Raw genomic sequence first — 17,277 nt, forward strand, 5'->3', positions numbered from 1 at the left:
GCTGACTGTTTATGACTACATTACCTAGCCTGCTCTGGGGTAGAGCTGACTGTATATGACTACATTACCTAGCCTGCTCTGGGGTAGAGCTGACTGTTTATGACTACATTACCTAGCCTGCTCTGGGGTAGAGCTGACTGTTTATGACTACATTACCTAGCCTGCTCTGGGGTAGAGCTGACTGTTTATGACTACATTACCTAGCCTGCTCTGGGGTAGAGCTGACTGTTTATGACTACATTACCTAGCCTGCTCTGGGGTAGAGCTGACTGTTTATGACTACATCACCTAGCCTGCTCTGGGGTAGAGCTGACTGTTGATGACTACATTACCTAGCCTGCTCTGGGGTAGAGCTGACTGTTTATGACTACATCACCTAGCCTGCTCTGGGGTAGGGCTGACTGTTTATGAAAACTACCCAACAGGAGTGGTTTAGGATCCACGGTGATGTGTACCTCATTCAGTCTGCTCAGGCAAGCTAGGATCAATGACCTATCAGAATTGATGCTCTCAAACATGACCTATGACTACATTACCCAGCCTGCCCCTTCTTTCCCTGTTTTCTCCAGTTGCATCCTGGTTCATCTCTCCCCTACTGTCAGGAATGATGTCAGGGTTCCTCTTCTTTCTTATCAGACACTTCATCCTTAATCAGGTGGGTCACCGGTAGTCACATTATATGCTATTAGTAGTGTGTGTCTGTGATGAGCCTCCTATAGCTCCTCCCACTTCATCCTTAATGAGGTGGGTCACCGGCAGTCACATTATACGCTATTGGTAGTGTGTGTCTGTGATGAGCCTCCTATAGCTCCTCCCACTTCATCCTTAATGAGGTGGGTCACCGGCAGTCACATTATACGCTATTAGTAGTGTGTGTCTGTGATGAGCCTCCTATAGCTCCTCCCACTTCATCCTTAATGAGGTGGGTCACCGGCAGTCACATTATACGCTATTGGTAGTGTGTGTCTGTGATGAGCCTCCTATAGCTCCTCCCACTTCATCCTTAATGAGGTGGGTCACCGGCAGTCACATTATACGCTATTAGTAGTGTGTGTCTGTGATGAGCCTCCTATAGCTCCTCCCACTTCATCCTTAATGAGGTGGGTCACCGGCAGTCACATTATACGCTATTAGTTGTGTGTGTGTGTGTGTGTGTGTGTGTGTGTGTGTGTGTGTGTCTGTGATGAGCCTCCTATAGCTCCTCCCACTTCATCCTTAATCAGGTGGGTCACCGGCAGTCACATTATACGCTATTAGTTGTGTGTGTGTGTGTGTGTGTGTGTGTGTGTGTGTTGAGCCTCCTATAGCTCCTCCCACTTCATCCTTAATCAGGTGGGTCACCGGTAGTCACATTATACGCTATTGGTAGTGTGTGTGTGTGTGTGTGTGTGTGTCAGAGGTGGCTGGTGGTAGGAGCTACAGTATAGGACGAAGGGTTCATTGGAATGTTTGCCTCCTTTTCATGAATTCTATTCCAGCCATTACAATGAGCCTCCTATAGCTCCTCCCACCAGCCTCCTCTGGTGTGTGTTTGGTTTTGACCTTGTGTGTGTGTGTTGACCTGTGTGTGTATTTGTCTTTAGGATGACCCGGTGCCCAACGGTCTCCGTGCCCTGCCAGTGTTCTACGCCTCAACCATAGGCATCAACGCCTTCTCCATCCTTTACACAGGAGCACCATGTAAGAACTAGGACTGAGCCTAACCCAACCCTAACCTAGCCCTTTACACAGGAGCACCATGTAAGAACTAGGACTGAGCCTAACCCAACCCTAACCTAGCCCTTTACACAGGAGCATCATGTAAGAACTAGGACTGAGCCTAACCCAACCCTAACCTAGCCCTTTACACAGGAGCACCATGTAAGAACTAGGACTGAGCCTAACCCAACCCTAATATAGCCCTTTGCACCTCACTACTTTTTTAACTTCATCTTTATAGTCAGCACAATACCAGTGTCTACATGGTGAAAACTGGGATTATCTACATTGAGGGAGGCACATTACGTGTGTCTCTCTCTCTCTCTCTCTCTCTCTCTCTCACTTTGTCTCTCTCTCTCACTTTGTCTCTCTCTCTCACTTTGTCTCTCTCTCTCTCTCTCTCTTCTCTCGCTCTCTTCTCTCTCGCGCTCTTCTCTCTCTCTCTCTCTCTCTTGCTCTTCTCTCTCTCTCCCTTTCTCTCTCTCTCTCTCTCTCTCTCTCCCTTTCTCTCTCTCTTGCTCTTCTCTCTCTCGCGCTCTTCTCTCTCGCTCTCTCTCTCTCTCTCTCTCTCTTGCTCTTCTCTCTCTCTCCCTTTCTCTCTCTCTCTCTCTCTCTCCCTTTCTCTCTCTCTTGCTCTTCTCTCTCTCGCGCTCTTCTCTCTCTCTTGCTCTTCTCTCTCTCTCCCTTTCTCTCTCCCTTTCTCTCTCTCGCTCTTCTCTCTCTCCCTTTCTCTCTCTCGCTCTTCTCTCTCTCTTGCTCTCTTGCTCTTCTCTCTCTCTCTCTCTTGCTCTCTTGCTCTTCTCTCTCTCTCTTGCTCTCTTGCTCTTCTCTCTCTCTCTCTCTCCCTTTCTCTCTCTCTTGCTCTTCTCTCTCTCTCGCTCTTCTCTCTCTCCCTCTCTCCCTCTTCTCTCTCTCTCTCTCTCTCTCTCCCTCCCTTTCTCTCTCTCTCGCTCTCTCACTCTTTGCTCTCTCTCCCGCTCAGTGCTAGGTCTGGAGATGTTACCGGTGTGGGCTATAGCTCTGATCACGCTGGCGGGGGCTCTGGTCTGTGCTGCCGTGGTCTGGTTTGCTGTCTGCCCCTGGATGAGACGGAAGATAGCAAGTATGTATTACCAACCAGCCCTGCCCTCTGTCCCTGTCCCTGTCACTGTCCCTGCCCTCTGTCCCCGGCTAACTCAGCACACAATGTGCCTCTCTGAAACGAAACAACCACTGCCAACCTATGTGTTCTTTCATCACCTCTGGCCCAAAGTAAAACTAGCTTACTGGACAGAGTAAGTTATCTAAGCTTCTTGTTGGTTAGGGAAATTAGTTATTTATTTGGGTCTGTTTCATGGTTAGGGTTTTGTTTGGTGGTGAAGGTTAGGGTTTTGTTTGGTGGTGAAGCTTAAGGTTTTGTTTGGTGGTGAAGGTTAGGGTTTTGTTTGGTGGTGAAGGTTAGGGTTTTGTTTGGTGGTGAAAATTAAGGTTTTGTTTGGTGGTGAAGGTTAGGGTTTTGTTTGGTGGTGAAGGTTAGGGTTTTGTTTGGTGGTTAAGGTTAGGGTTTTGTTTGGTGGTGAAGGTTAGGGTTTTGTGTGGTGGTGAAGGTTAGGGTTTTGTTTCATGGTTAAGGTTAGGGTTTTGTGTGGTGGTGAAGGTTCGGGTAACACATGTTTAGCAGATATTACTGCGGGTGTAGCGAAATGCTTGTGTTTCTAGCTCCAACACTGCAGTAGTATCTGACAACACACAACAATACACATCATGATGATGATGATGGACTCTCTAAACCAATAAGCCTATTTTTTTTGCAGTGTTACACAGACCTATTCAGACGAGACTAGTATTACTAGAGACGTTGGTTATGTAATTATTCTCCAGGCATGTGTGTTATTCCAAAGGACGATTCACACAGGATTAGTTTTTTCCAAACTGCTCCCTGTAAGTTATAATTTTTTTGTTTAATTCAATTTACTCTTCTAATGGAAACCTGGAGATTTTTGTTCTAGGCGTGAAGATATAACGTCATGTTTAGACGATTTAGGCTTTGCATAACTCGTGCTTGTCTACCAAATGTTTCATTCATAATCATCACAATAAAGCTAGAATCTACAATCAAAGTAATAAGTAAATAAAATCAACGCATTAAACCTCAGACACTTTCAAACCCTTCATTCCGGGTTGTACAGTGCCTTCATTCCGGGTTGTACAGTGCCTTCATTCCGGGTTGTACAGTGCCTTCATTCCGGGTTGTACAGTGCCTTCATTCCGGGTTGTACAGTGCCTTCATTCCGGGTTGTACAGTGCCTTCATCCCCCTTGGTGTTTTTCCTATTTTGTTGCATTACAACATGTAATTTAATTGATTTTTATTTGTATTTCATGTAATGGACATACACAAAATATTCAAAATTGGTTAAGTGAAATGAAAACAATAACTTGTTTTTAAAAAATAAAATAAAAATTACACGGAAAAGTATTGCGTATGTATTGCATATGTATTCACCCCTTTTGCTATGAAGACCCCAAATAAGATCTGGTGCAACCAATTACCTCCAGAAGTCACGTGATTAGTTAGATTGCACACAGGTGGACTTTATTTAAGTGTCACATGATCTGCCACTTGATCTCAGTATATATACACCTGTTCTGAAAGGCCCCAGAGTCTGCAACACCACTAAGCAAAAGGCACCACTAAACAAGTGGCACCATGAAGACCAAGGAGCTCTCCAAACAGGTCAGGGACAAAGTAGTGGAGAAGTACAGATCAGGGTTGGGTTATAAAAAAATATCAGAAACTTTGACATCACAAGGAGCACCATTAAATCCATTATTTAAAAAATGGAAAGAATATGGAACAATAACAAACCTGCCAAGAGAGGGCCGCCCACCAAAACTCACAGACCAGGCAAGGAGGACATTAATCAGAGAGGCAACAAAGAAACCAAATATAGCCCTGAAGGAGATTGGAGTATCTGTCCATAGGACCACTTTAAGCCGTACGCTCCACAGAGCTGGGCTATACAGAAGAGAGACCAGAAAAAAAGCCATTGCTTAAAGAAAGAAATAAGCAAACATGTTTGGTGTTCCCCAAAAGGCATGTGGGACACTCCCCAAACATATGGAAGAAGGTACTCTGGTCAGATGAGACTAAAATGTAGCTTTTTGGCCATCAAGGAAAACGCTATGTTTGGTGCAAACCCAACACCTCGCATCACCCCGAGAAGCATGGTGGTGGCAGCATCATACTGTGGGGATGTTTTTCATCGGCAGGGACTGGGAAACTGGTCAGAATTGAAGGAATGATGGTTGGCACTAAATACAGGGAAATTCTTGAGGGAAACCTGTTTCAGTCTTCCAGAGATTTGAGACTGGGACGGAGGTTCACCTTCCAGCAGGACAATGACCCTAAGCATACTGCTAAAACAACACTCAAGTGGTTTAAGGGGAAACTTTTAAAGGTCTTAGAATGGCCAAGTCAAAGCCCAGACCTCAATCCAATTGAGAATCTGTGGTATGACTTCAAGATTGCTGTACACCAGCAGAAACCCATCCAACTTGAAGGAGCTGGAGCAGTTTTGCCTTGAAGAACGGGAAAAAATTCCCAGTGGTTAGATGTGCCAAGCTTATATAGACATACCCCAAGATACTTGCAGCTGTAAATGCTGCAAAAGGTGGCTCTACAAAGTATTGACTTTGGGAGGGTGAATAGTTATGCACGCTCAAGTTTCCAGTCTTTTTGTCTTATTTCTAGTTTGTTTCACAATAAAAAAAATATTTTGCATCTTTAAAGTCATAGGCATGTTGTGTAAATCAAATGATACAATCTCCCCAAAAATCTATTTTAATTCCACTTTCGCAAGCCACTGTACTGCCATTCCGGTAGAATGTTTTCACAATATATGCTTCATCACAGTTTAATTTATGGATTGTGGCAGTAATATTTCAGCTGGAGCGTTTGTTGTGAGTGACATGTTAACTTCTTGCGTCGAGCCATCCCGGATCCGGTATCGTGTACACAGCGCCCCCAACAGGTTCAACAGGTTAATGACTGATCAGCATCTCAATGCATTTCTAGTCTAAAGTACTATAAATTAAATATTTTTTTCCCCTCATCAATTTACACACCCATAATGACAAAGCAAAAACTGTTTTTGTTTTTGTTTTTCTCTAATCTATAAATAATTTAAATCTGAAATATCACATTTACGTAAGTATTCAGACCCTTTACTTTGTACTTTGTTGAAGCATCTTTGGCAGCGATTACAGCTTCGACTCTTCTTGGGTATCACTTGGTTTATTTTCTGTTCTGTGTTTTGTTGCACCGTCCAGGACTGTTCGTTTGTCGTGTATTGTTTTGTTTCAGTTTCTTTAAAACCGTTTAAATATGAACACTTACCACGCTGCACCTTGGTCCTCCTCTCTTTCTCCCGACGACGATCCTTATAGCTACAAGCTTGGCACCCCTGTATTTGTAGAGTTTCTCCCATTCTTCTCTGCAGATCCTCTCAAGCTCTGTCAGGTTGGATGGGGAGCAATGCTGCACAGCTAATTTCAGGTCTCTCCAGAGATGTTTGTTTGGACTCTGGCTGGGCCACTCAAGGACATTGTCCTGAAGCCACTCCTGCGTTGTCTTGGCTGTGTGCTTAGGGTCATTGTCCTGTTGGAAGGTGGACCTTCGTCCCAGTCTGAGGTCCTGAATGCTCTGGAGCAGGTTTTCATCAAGGATCTCTCTGTACTTTGCTTTGTTCATCTTGGCCTCGATCCTGACTAGTCTACCAGTCCCTGCCACTGAAAAACATCCCCACAGCATGATGCTGCCACCACCATGCTTCACCGTAGGGATGGTGCCAGGTTTACTCCAGATGTGACACTTCGCATTCAGGCCAAAGAGTTAAATCTTGGTATCACCAGACCAGAGAATCTTGTTTCTCATGGTCTGGGAGTCTTTAACCTCTCTGGGATGTGCGGGATGAGTGTCCCACCTGGCCGAAAGCCAGGGGAAAATGCAGAGCGCCAAATTCAAATAAATTACTATAAAAATCTAACTTTCATTAAATCACACATGCAAGATAGCAAATTAAACCTACACTTGTTGTGAATCCAGCCAACGTCAGATTTCAAAAAGGCTTTTCGGCGAAAGCAAACGATGCTATTATCTGAGGATAGCACAACAGTAAACAAAGAGAGAAACCATATTTCAATCCTGCAGGCGCGACACAAAACGCAGAAATATAAATATAATTCATGCCTTACCTTTGACGAGCTTCTTTTGTTGGCACTCCAATATGTCCCATCAACATCACAAATGGTCCTTTTGTTTGATTAATTCCGTCAATATATATCCAAAATGTCAATTTATTTGGCGCGGTTGATCCAGAAAAACACCGGTTCCAACTTGAGCAACGTGACTACAAAATATCTCAAAAGTTACCTGTAAACTTTGCCAAAACATTTCAAAATACTTTTGTAATAAAACGTAGGTATTTTTCTACGTAAATAATCGATAAAATTGAAGACGGGATGATCTGTGTTCAATACAGGAAGAAAACAAACTGTAGCTTTCTGGTCACGCGCCTCTATCTAACAGTACACTTCAAGTGACCCTCGTTCAAGATGGCCGTACTTCTTCATTACACAAAGGAATAACCTCAACCAATTTCCAGACTGTTGACATCCAGTGGAAGCGATAGGAACTATAATAAGGTCCCTTAGAAATCTGTATTCCCAATGAAAACCCATTGAAAAGAGAGTGACCTTAAAAATCTGAATGGTTTGTCCTCGGGGTTTCGCCTGCTAAATAAGTTCTGTTATACTCACAGACATGATTCAAACAGTTTTAGAAACTTCAAAGTGTTTTCTATCCAAATCCACTAATAATATGCATATCTTATCTTCTGGGAATGAGCAGCAGGCAGTTGAATTTGGGAATGCATTTCATCCGGACGTGAAAATACTGCCCCGTCACCAAGAAGTTAAGTGCCTTTGAGCAAACTCCAAGTGGGCTGTCATGTGCTTTTTACTGAAGAGTGGCTTCCATCAGGCCACTCTAACGTAAAGGCCTGATTGGTGGAATGCTGTAGAGATGGTTGTCCTCCTCGAAGGTTCTAAAAACCTGTTTTTTGCTTCGTCATTATGGGGTAGTTTGTGTAAATTGATGAGGAAAATTGTTTACTTAATCCAGTTTAGAATGAGGCTGTAACGTAACAAACTGTGGAAAAAGTCAAGAGGTCTGAATACTTTCCAAATGCACTGTATATAAAGTTTGCTTTGTGTTCAGATTAGGTAGGTATGCATTTGGTTGGTATGTTCAGAAGGGTAAAGTGAGCTTCCAGTTTGAAATATGCAATCCTTGGTAAGCTCCATGAACTCTGAGCGTAGTACCATATTCCAGTAGGTATCATTGGACTACGTAGTGGTAGTGGGGTCCCTCTGTTTGACTGTATTCTTCCACTTTGCGCTTACTGAACATGACTGTGGCCTGAGAGAACTCTCTGGGTTAGAGGGTATCACTGAACATGACCGTGGCCTGAGAGACCTCTCTGGGTTAGAGGGTATCGCTGAACACAACCGTGGCCTGAGAGAACTCTCTGGGTTAGAGGGTATCACTGAACACGACCGTGGCCTGCGAGAACTCTCTGGGTTAGAGGGTAATACTGAACACGACCGTGGCCGGAGAGAACTCTCTGGGTTAGAGGGTAATACTGAACACGACCGTGGCCTGAGAGAACTCTCTAGAATTCAATTGACAGTGACAGTTAGTTGCGTCAACTGTTAGAATGTTTTATATTGTTCTAAATCTAGACATTCAGTAACATAGCATTGTTGAAATATTTCATGACTGTTATAGAATGTTGTAGTATCATGTTAATGAGGTTCTAACATGGCTGTTATAGAATGTTGTAGTGTCACGTTAATGAGGTTCTAACATGGCTGTTGTAGTGTCATGTTAATGAGGTTCTAACATGACTGTTATAGAATGTTGTAGTTTCATGTTAATGAGGTTCTAACATGACTGTTATAGAATGTTGTAGTGTCATGTTAATGAGGTTCTAACATGGCTGTTATAGAATGTTGTAGTGTCATGTTAATGAGGTTCTAACAGGACTGTTATAGAATGTTGTAGTGTCATGTTAATGAGGTTCTAACATGGCTGTTATAGAATGTTGTAGTGTCATGTTAATGAGGTTCTAACATGACTGTTATAGAATGTTGTGGTGTCATGTTAATGAGGTTCTAACATGGCTGTTATAGAATGTTGTAGTGTCATGTTAATGAGGTTCTAACATGGCTGTTATAGAATGTTGTAGTGTCATGTTAATGAGGTTCTAACATGGCTGTTACAGAATGTTGTAGTGTCATGTTAATGAGGTTCTAACATGGCTGTTATAGAATGTTGTAGTGTCATGTTAATGAGGTTCTAACATGACTGTTATAGAATGTTGTGGTGTCATGTTAATGAGGTTCTAACATGGCTGTTATAGAATGTTGTAGTGTCATGTTAATGAGGTTCTAACATGGCTGTTATAGAATGTTGTAGTGTCATGTTAATGAGGTTCTAACATGGCTGTTACAGAATGTTGTAGTGTCATGTTAATGAGGTTCTAACATGACTGTTATAGAATGTTGTGGTGTCATGTTAATGAGGTTCTAACATGACTGTTATAGAATGTTGTAGTGTCATGTTAATGAGGTTCTAACATGGCTGTTGTAGTGTCATGCTAATGAGGTTCTAACATGGCTGATATAGAATGTTGTAGTGTCATGTCAATGAGGTTCTAACATGACTGTTATAGAAGGTTGTAGTTTCATGTTAATGAGGTTCTAACATGACTGTTATAGAATGTTGTAGTGTCACGTTAATGAGGTTCTAACATGACTGTTATAGAATGTTGTAGTGTCATGTTAATGAGGTTCTAACATGGCTGTTGTAGTGTCATGTTAATGAGGTTCTAACATGGCTGTTATAGAATGTTGTAGTGTCATGTTAATGAGGTTCTAACATGAACGTTATAGAATGTTGTAGTGTCATGTTAATGAGGTTCTAACATGACTGTTATAGAATGTTGTAGTTTCATGTTAATGAGGTTCTAACATGACTGTTATAGAATGTTGTAGTGTCATGTTAATGAGGTTCTAACATGACTGTTATAGAATGTTGTAGTGTCATGTTAATGAGGTTCTAACATGGCTGTTATAGAATGTTGTAGTGTCATGTTAATGAGGTTCTAACAGGACTGTTATAGAATGTTGTCGTGTCATGTTAATGAGGTTCTAACATGGCTGTTATAGAATGTTGTAGTGTCATGTTAATGAGGTTCTAATATGGCTGTTATAGAATGTTGTAGCGTCATGTTAATGGGGTTCTAACATGGCTGTTATAGAATGTTGTAGTGTCATGTTAATGAGGTTCTAACATGGCTGTTATAGAATGTTGTAGTGTCATGTTAATGGGGTTCTAACATGGCTGTTATAGAATGTTGTAGTGTCATGTTAATGAGGTTCTAACATGGCTGTTATAGAATGTTGTAGTGTCATGTTAATGAGGTTCTAACATGGCTGTTATAGAATGTTGTAGTGTCATGTTAATGAGGTTCCAACATGGCTGTTACAGAATGTTGTAGTGTCATGTTAATGAGGTTCTAACATGACTGTTATAGAATGTTGTGGTGTCATGTTAATGAGGTTCTAACATGACTGTTATAGAATGTTGTAGTGTCATGTTAATGAGGTTCTAACATGGCTGTTGTAGTGTCATGCTAATGAGGTTCTAACATGGCTGATATAGAATGTTGTAGTGTCATGTCAATGAGGTTCTAACATGACTGTTATAGAATGTTGTAGTTTCATGTTAATGAGGTTCTAACATGACTGTTATAGAATGTTGTAGTGTCACGTTAATGAGGTTCTAACATGACTGTTATAGAATGTTGTAGTGTCATGTTAATGAGGTTCTAACATGGCTGTTGTAGTGTCATGTTAATGAGGTTCTAACATGGCTGTTATAGAATGTTGTAGTGTCATGTTAATGAGGTTCTAACATGACTGTTATAGAATGTTGTAGTTTCATGTTAATGAGGTTCTAACATGACTGTTATAGAATGTTGTAGTGTCATGTTAATGAGGTTCTAACATGGCTGTTATAGAATGTTGTAGTGTCATGTTAATGAGGTTCTAACAGGACTGTTATAGAATGTTGTAGTGTCATGTTAATGAGGTTCTAACATGGCTGTTATAGAATGTTGTAGTGTCATGTTAATGAGGTTCTAACATGGCTGTTATAGAATGTTGTAGTGTCATGTTAATGAGGTTCTAACATGGCTGTTATATAATGTTGTAGTGTCATGTTAATGAGGTTCTAACATGGCTGTTATAGAATGTTGTAGTGTCATGTTAATGAGGTTCTAACAGGACTGTTATAGAATGTTGTAGTGTCATGTTAATGAGGTTCTAACATGACTTATAGAATGTTGTAGTGTCATGTTAATGAGGTTCTAACATGGCTGTTATAGAATGTTGTAGTCTCATGTTAATGCATCATAATGCAGAAACTTCAATGTTTTGACTCTAAACACATTGACTCTGGTATGCAGGCGTAATTAAGTCCTAATGTGAGTTTTGCCTGCTGAAGTCAAGGTCAAACACACACACACACACACACACACACACACACACACACACACACACTGCTGCTGCTGTGAGAGTCAAACTGTTTCTGATTGAGTGGTTGCTAAGCACTTTCTAAACGTTAGGATTAGGTTTCTCTCTCCCCTAGATCAGCTGACGGCTGCATAACTTTCCACTAACAGGAACGTAGTGGAGAGGTCCCTCTGCTCTTTCCACAAGCATAAACACAACCAGATCAACACGACAGACGGACAGATGCTTTGTCAATCACAACACACTTCTGTCCGCAAACTGTACGTGTGTGTTTATACTGTGTGTGAAATTTAACCTTATCCGCTTGTCTCTAAAAATGTTCTCACTGTGACTGTGAGGACTATGTTTGTCCCACATACAGTAGCTATCTCAAGATGGCGGACTGTGATCTACTGTTGTCTCAGCGAAATGGTTACTTGCATAGTAGCAATATCAATATAAAGAAAAATAGATCAAGTATCAATGTCAGTAGGGAATAAAATAAAGTATGTACAAGACCATATCAGTGATACTGGTGATTGATGAGGTAGTTATAAGCATTATAAATCAGGGGCAATGTAGCTGAGCAGCAGGATAAAATAATGAATAGTAACAGTGACTTATAGCGTGTGTGTTAGGAGAGAGTTATGTGAATAGAGGCACTGCTGATAGTGCTGAGGACTGGGAACTCTCCCCCCAGTGATGAACTGGTCCGTCCGAACCACGCATGAACAAGGGAATCTATTTTCGGAGAGCCTGTTTCTTCCCTGCCCTTGACTTTCGGTGCAGGGCATGTGATGTCCGTAGCTTCTTCGTCGCAAAAAGATCTCTGATCTTCTCTAAAATATACGTTTGTCTAGCTGTGTCCAGTCCAGGTGGTGCTTGTCCAGTCCAGGTGGTGCTTGTACAGTCCAGGTGGTGCTTGTCCAGTCCAGGTGGTGCTTGTCCAGTCCAGGTGGTGCTTGTCCAGTCCAGGTGGTGCTTGTCCAGTCCAGGTGGTGCTTGTACAGTCCAGGTGGTGCTTGTACAGTCCAGGTGGTGCTTGTACAGTCCAGGTGGTGCTTGTACAGTCCAGGTGGTGCTTGTACAGTCCAGGTGGTGCTTGTACAGTCCAGGTGGTGCTTGTACAGTCCAGGTGGTGCTTGTACAGTCCAGGTGGTGCTTGTACAGTCCAGGTGGTGCTTGTACAGGCAGGTGGTGCTTGTCCAGGCAGATCATCTTTGGGAGGAAGGATGTCAGCGTTGTGCAGCAGCTGAAACCTGGTCCCGACTAAGAGGCTCTAACATGGTTCCCAACGCTCCTTGGCGACAACAACACCAGGCTTCAGAGCATCGAAGCTGTAAAACAGGAGAAAACAAAATGTAGAAGACATTAAAACCTTGCACAACAATTCACCTTCCGAGTTTAGATAAGAAGAATAACCTCATACCTCACCTAAAGTGCTGGTACGGTACCATCCTCCAGTCCAACCAACTGTGGGATGTTGACCCCTGTCACAGTGCTGTCCTTCACAGCAGCAGCAATCTAAGACAAAGTGTTCACTCTGGTCTTTCTGAAACGCCGCTTGATGAGGCTGAGGGCACTAGTCGGGGGGGGGGGGGGGGCGGGGGGAGAACTTGGTGTGGCCTGTGATCAGGAAGTGAAGGGCCAGAGTGTGGTGAAGTTGTGCATGGTCCATCAGACACAATACCAGAGAACAAACTTGTTCCTGTTTGGGCCACTGTAGTTATCACAGTTCATGTGTCTCCCCAACTTCGTAGTTGCTGAAGAAATGGTGCATGTAGTTGAGGACTGCGCTGCTGCCTTTGCTGAATGACATGCCTTCATCAACGTAGTTGACTTGTTGTGGTATTCCTTCACAGCTGACACCAAACAAGCCACACTTGTGAGGAGTTAAAAAGTAGATGGACCTGGCTGCATAGGGTCAGAAGGATAGTAGATGGACCTGGGTCAGAAGGATAGTAGATGGGACCTGGGTCAGAAGGATAGTAGATGGGACCTGGCTACATAGGGTCAGAAGGATAGTAGATGGGACCTGGCTACATAGGGTCAGAGGGATAGTAGATGGGACCTGGGTCAGAAGGATAGTAGATGGACCTGGCTACATAGGGTCAGAAGGATAGTAGATGGGACCTGGCTACATAGGGTCAGAGGGATAGTAGATGGGACCTGGGTCAGAAGGATAGTAGATGGACCTGGCTACATAGGGTCAGAATGATAGTAGATGGGACCTGGCTACATAGGGTCAGAATGATAGTAGATGGGACCTGGCTACATAGGGTCAGAAGGATAGTAGATGGACCTGGCTACATAGGGTCAGAAGGATAGTAGATGGGACCTGGGTCAGAAGGACAGTAGATGGGACCTGGCTACATAGGGTCAGGAGGATAGTAGATGGGACCTGGCTACATAGGGTCAGAAGGATAGTAGATGGACCTAGCTACATAGGGTCAGAATGATAGTAGATGGGACCTGGCTACATAGGGTCAGAATGATAGTAGATGGACCTGGCTACATAGGGTCAGAAGGATAGTATATGGACCTGGCTACATAGGGTCAGAATGATAGTAGATGGGACCTGGCTACATAGGGTCAGAAGGATAGTAGATGGACCTGGGTCAGAAGGATAGTAGATGGGACCTGGCTACATAGGGTCAGAAGGATAGTAGATGGGACCTGGGTCAGAAGGATAGTAGATGGGACCTGGCTACATAGGGTCAGAAGGATAGTAGATGGGACCTGGCTACATAGGGTCAGAAGGATAGTAGATGGGACCTGACTACATAGGGTCAGAAGGATAGTAGATGGACCTGGCTACATAGGGTCAGAAGGATAGTAGATGGACCTGGCTACATAGGGTCAGAAGGATAGTAGATGGACCTGGCTACATAGGGTCAGAAGGATAGTAGATGGACCTGGCTACATAGGGTCAGATGGATAGTAGATGGACCTGGGTACATAGGGTCAGAAGGATAGTAGATGGGACCTGGCTACATAGGGTCAGAAGGATAGTAGATGGGACCTGGGTCAGAAGGATAGTAGATGGGACCTGGCTACATAGGGTCAGAAGGATAGTAGATGGACCTGGGTCAGAAGGATAGTAGATGGGACCTGGCTACATAGGGTCAGAAGGATAGTAGATGGGACCTGGCTACATAGGGTCAGAAGGATAGTGGATGGACCTGGGTCAGAAGGATAGTAGATGGGACCTGGCTACATAGGGTCAGAAGGATAGTAGATGGGACCTGGCTACATAGGGTCAGAAGGATAGTAGATGGGACCTGGCTACATAGGGTCAGAAGGATAGTAGATGGGACCTGGCTACATAGGGTCAGAAGGATAGTAGATGGGACCTGGCTACATAGGGTCAGAAGGATAGTAGATGGGACCTGGCTACATAGGGTCAGAAGGATAGTAGATGGACCTGGGTACATAGGGTCAGAGGGATAGTAGATGGGACCTGGCTGCATAGGGTCAGAAGGATAGTAGATGGGACCTGGGTCAGAAGGATAGTAGATGGGACCTGGCTACATAGGGTCAGAAGGATAGTAGATGGGACCTGGGTCAGAAGGATAGTAGATGGGACCTGGCTACATAGGGTCAGAAGGATAGTAGATGGGACCTGGGTCAGAAGGATAGTAGATGGGACCTGGGTCAGAAGGATAGTAGATGGACCTGGCTACATAGGGTCAGAAGGATAGTAGATGGGACCTGGCTACATAGGGTCAGAAGGATAGTAGATGGACCTGGGTCAGAAGGATAGTAGATGGACCTGGGTACATAGGGTCAGAAGGATAGTAGATGGGACCTGGCTACATAGGGTCAGAAGGATAGTAGATGGGACCTGGCTACATAGGGTCAGAAGGATAGTAGATGGGACCTGGCTACATAGGGTCAGAAGGATAGTAGATGGGACCTGGCTACATAGGGTCAGAAGGATAGTAGATGGACCTGGCTACATAGGGTCAGAAGGATAGTAGATGGGAACTGGCTACATAGGGTCAGAAGGATAGTAGATGGACCTGGGTACATAGGGTCAGAAGGATAGTAGATGGGACCTGGCTACATAGGGTCAGAAGGATAGTAGATGGGACCTGGGTCAGAAGGATAGTAGATGGGACCTGGGTCAGAAGGATAGTAGATGGACCTGGCTACATAGGGTCAGAAGGATAGTAGATGGGACCTGGCTACATAGGGTCAGAAGGATAGTAGATGGACCTGGGTCAGAAGGATAGTAGATGGACCTGGGTACATAGGGTCAGAAGGATAGTAGATGGGACCTGGCTACATAGGGTCAGAAGGATAGTAGATGGGACCTGGCTACATAGGGTCAGAAGGATAGTAGATGGGACCTGGCTACATAGGGTCAGAAGGATAGTAGATGGACCTGGCTACATAGGGTCAGAAGGATAGTAGATGGACCTGGCTACATAGGGTCAGAAGGATAGTAGATGGGACCTGGCTACATAGGGTCAGAAGGATAGTAGATGGACCTGTCTACATAGGGTCAGAAGGATCGTAGATGGGACCTGGCTACATAGGGTCAGAGGGATAGTAGATGGGACCTGGCTGCATAGGGTCAGAAGGATAGTAGATGGGACCTGGCTACATAGGGTCAGAAGGATAGTAGATGGGACCTGGGTCAGAAGGATAGTAGATGGGACCTGGGTCAGAAGGATAGTAGATGGGACCTGGGTCAGAAGGATAGTAGATGGGACCTGGGTCAGAAGGATAGTAGATGGACCTGGCTACATAGGGTCAGAAGGATAGTAGATGGGACCTGGGTCAGAAGGATAGTAGATGGACCTGGCTACATAGGGTCAGAAGGATAGTAGATGGGACCTGGGTCAGAAGGATAGTAGATGGGACCTGGCTACATAGGGTCAGAAGGATAGTAGATGGGACCTGGCTACATAGGGTCAGAAGGATAGTAGATGGGACCTGGGTCAGAAGGATAGTAGATGGGACCTGGCTACATAGGGTCAGAAGGATAGTAGATGGGACCTGGGTCAGAAGGATAGTAGATGGGACCTGGGTCAGAAGGATAGTAGATGGGACCTGGCTACATAGGGTCAGAAGGATAGTAGATGGGACCTGGCTACATAGGGTCAGAAGGATAGTAGATGGGACCTGGCTACATAGGGTCAGAAGGATAGTAGATGGACCTGGCTACATAGGGTCAGAAGGATAGTAGATGGACCTGGGTCAGAAGGATAGTAGATGGACCTGGGTCAGAAGGATAGTAGATGGACCTGGCTACATAGGGTCAGAAGGATAGTAGATGGACCTGGCTACATAGGGTCAGAGGGATAGTAGATGAGACCTGGCTACATAGGGTCAGAAGGATAGTAGATGGGACCTGGGTCAGAAGGATAGTAGATGGGACCTGGCTACATAGGGTCAGAAGGATAGTAGATGGGACCTGGCTACATAGGGTCAGATGGATAGTAGATGGACCTGGCTACATAGGGTCAGATGGATAGTAGATGGACCTGGCTACATAGGGTCAGAATGATAGTAGATGGGACCTGGCTACATAGGGTCAGAAGGATAGTAGATGGACCTGGGTCAGAAGGATAGTAGATGGACCTGGCTACATAGGGTCAGAAGGATAGTAGATGGGACCTGGGTCAGAAGGATAGTAGATGGGACCTGGCTACATAGGGTCAGAAGGATAGTAGATGGGACCTGGCTACATAGGGTCAGAATGATAGTAGATGGGACCTGGCTACATAGGGTCAGAAGGATAGTAGATGGACCTGGGTCAGAAGGATAGTAGATGGGACCTGGCTACATAGGGTCAGAAGGATAGTAGATGGACCTGGCTACATAGGGTCAGAAGGATAGTAGATGGACCTGGCTACATAGGGTCAGAAGGATAGTAGATGGACCTGGCTACATAGGGTCAGAAGGATAGTAGATGGACCTGGCTACATAGGGTCAGAAGGATAGTATATGGGAC

At 44.3% G+C, this 17,277-nt stretch overlaps 1 protein-coding gene across 3 annotated transcripts in view; it reads left to right on the top strand.

Annotated features, from left to right (window-relative positions):
- Nucleotides 1–17,277, top strand: part of LOC115126056 (sodium-dependent phosphate transporter 2-like) — a 195,322-nt gene that overhangs the window by 110,575 nt on the left and 67,470 nt on the right. For all 3 annotated transcript variants that reach the window (XM_065011339.1, XM_065011341.1, XM_065011340.1), the window contains exons 4-6: nucleotides 570–655; nucleotides 1,584–1,680; nucleotides 2,681–2,800. In XM_065011339.1, coding sequence (XP_064867411.1) covers nucleotides 570–655; nucleotides 1,584–1,680; nucleotides 2,681–2,800 — 303 coding nt within the window. The remainder of the gene's footprint in view (nucleotides 1–569; nucleotides 656–1,583; nucleotides 1,681–2,680; nucleotides 2,801–17,277) is intronic.

The sequence above is a fragment of the Oncorhynchus nerka genome, linkage group LG27, assembly GCF_034236695.1.
Source record: "Oncorhynchus nerka isolate Pitt River linkage group LG27, Oner_Uvic_2.0, whole genome shotgun sequence".
Lineage (NCBI taxonomy): Eukaryota > Metazoa > Chordata > Actinopteri > Salmoniformes > Salmonidae > Oncorhynchus > Oncorhynchus nerka.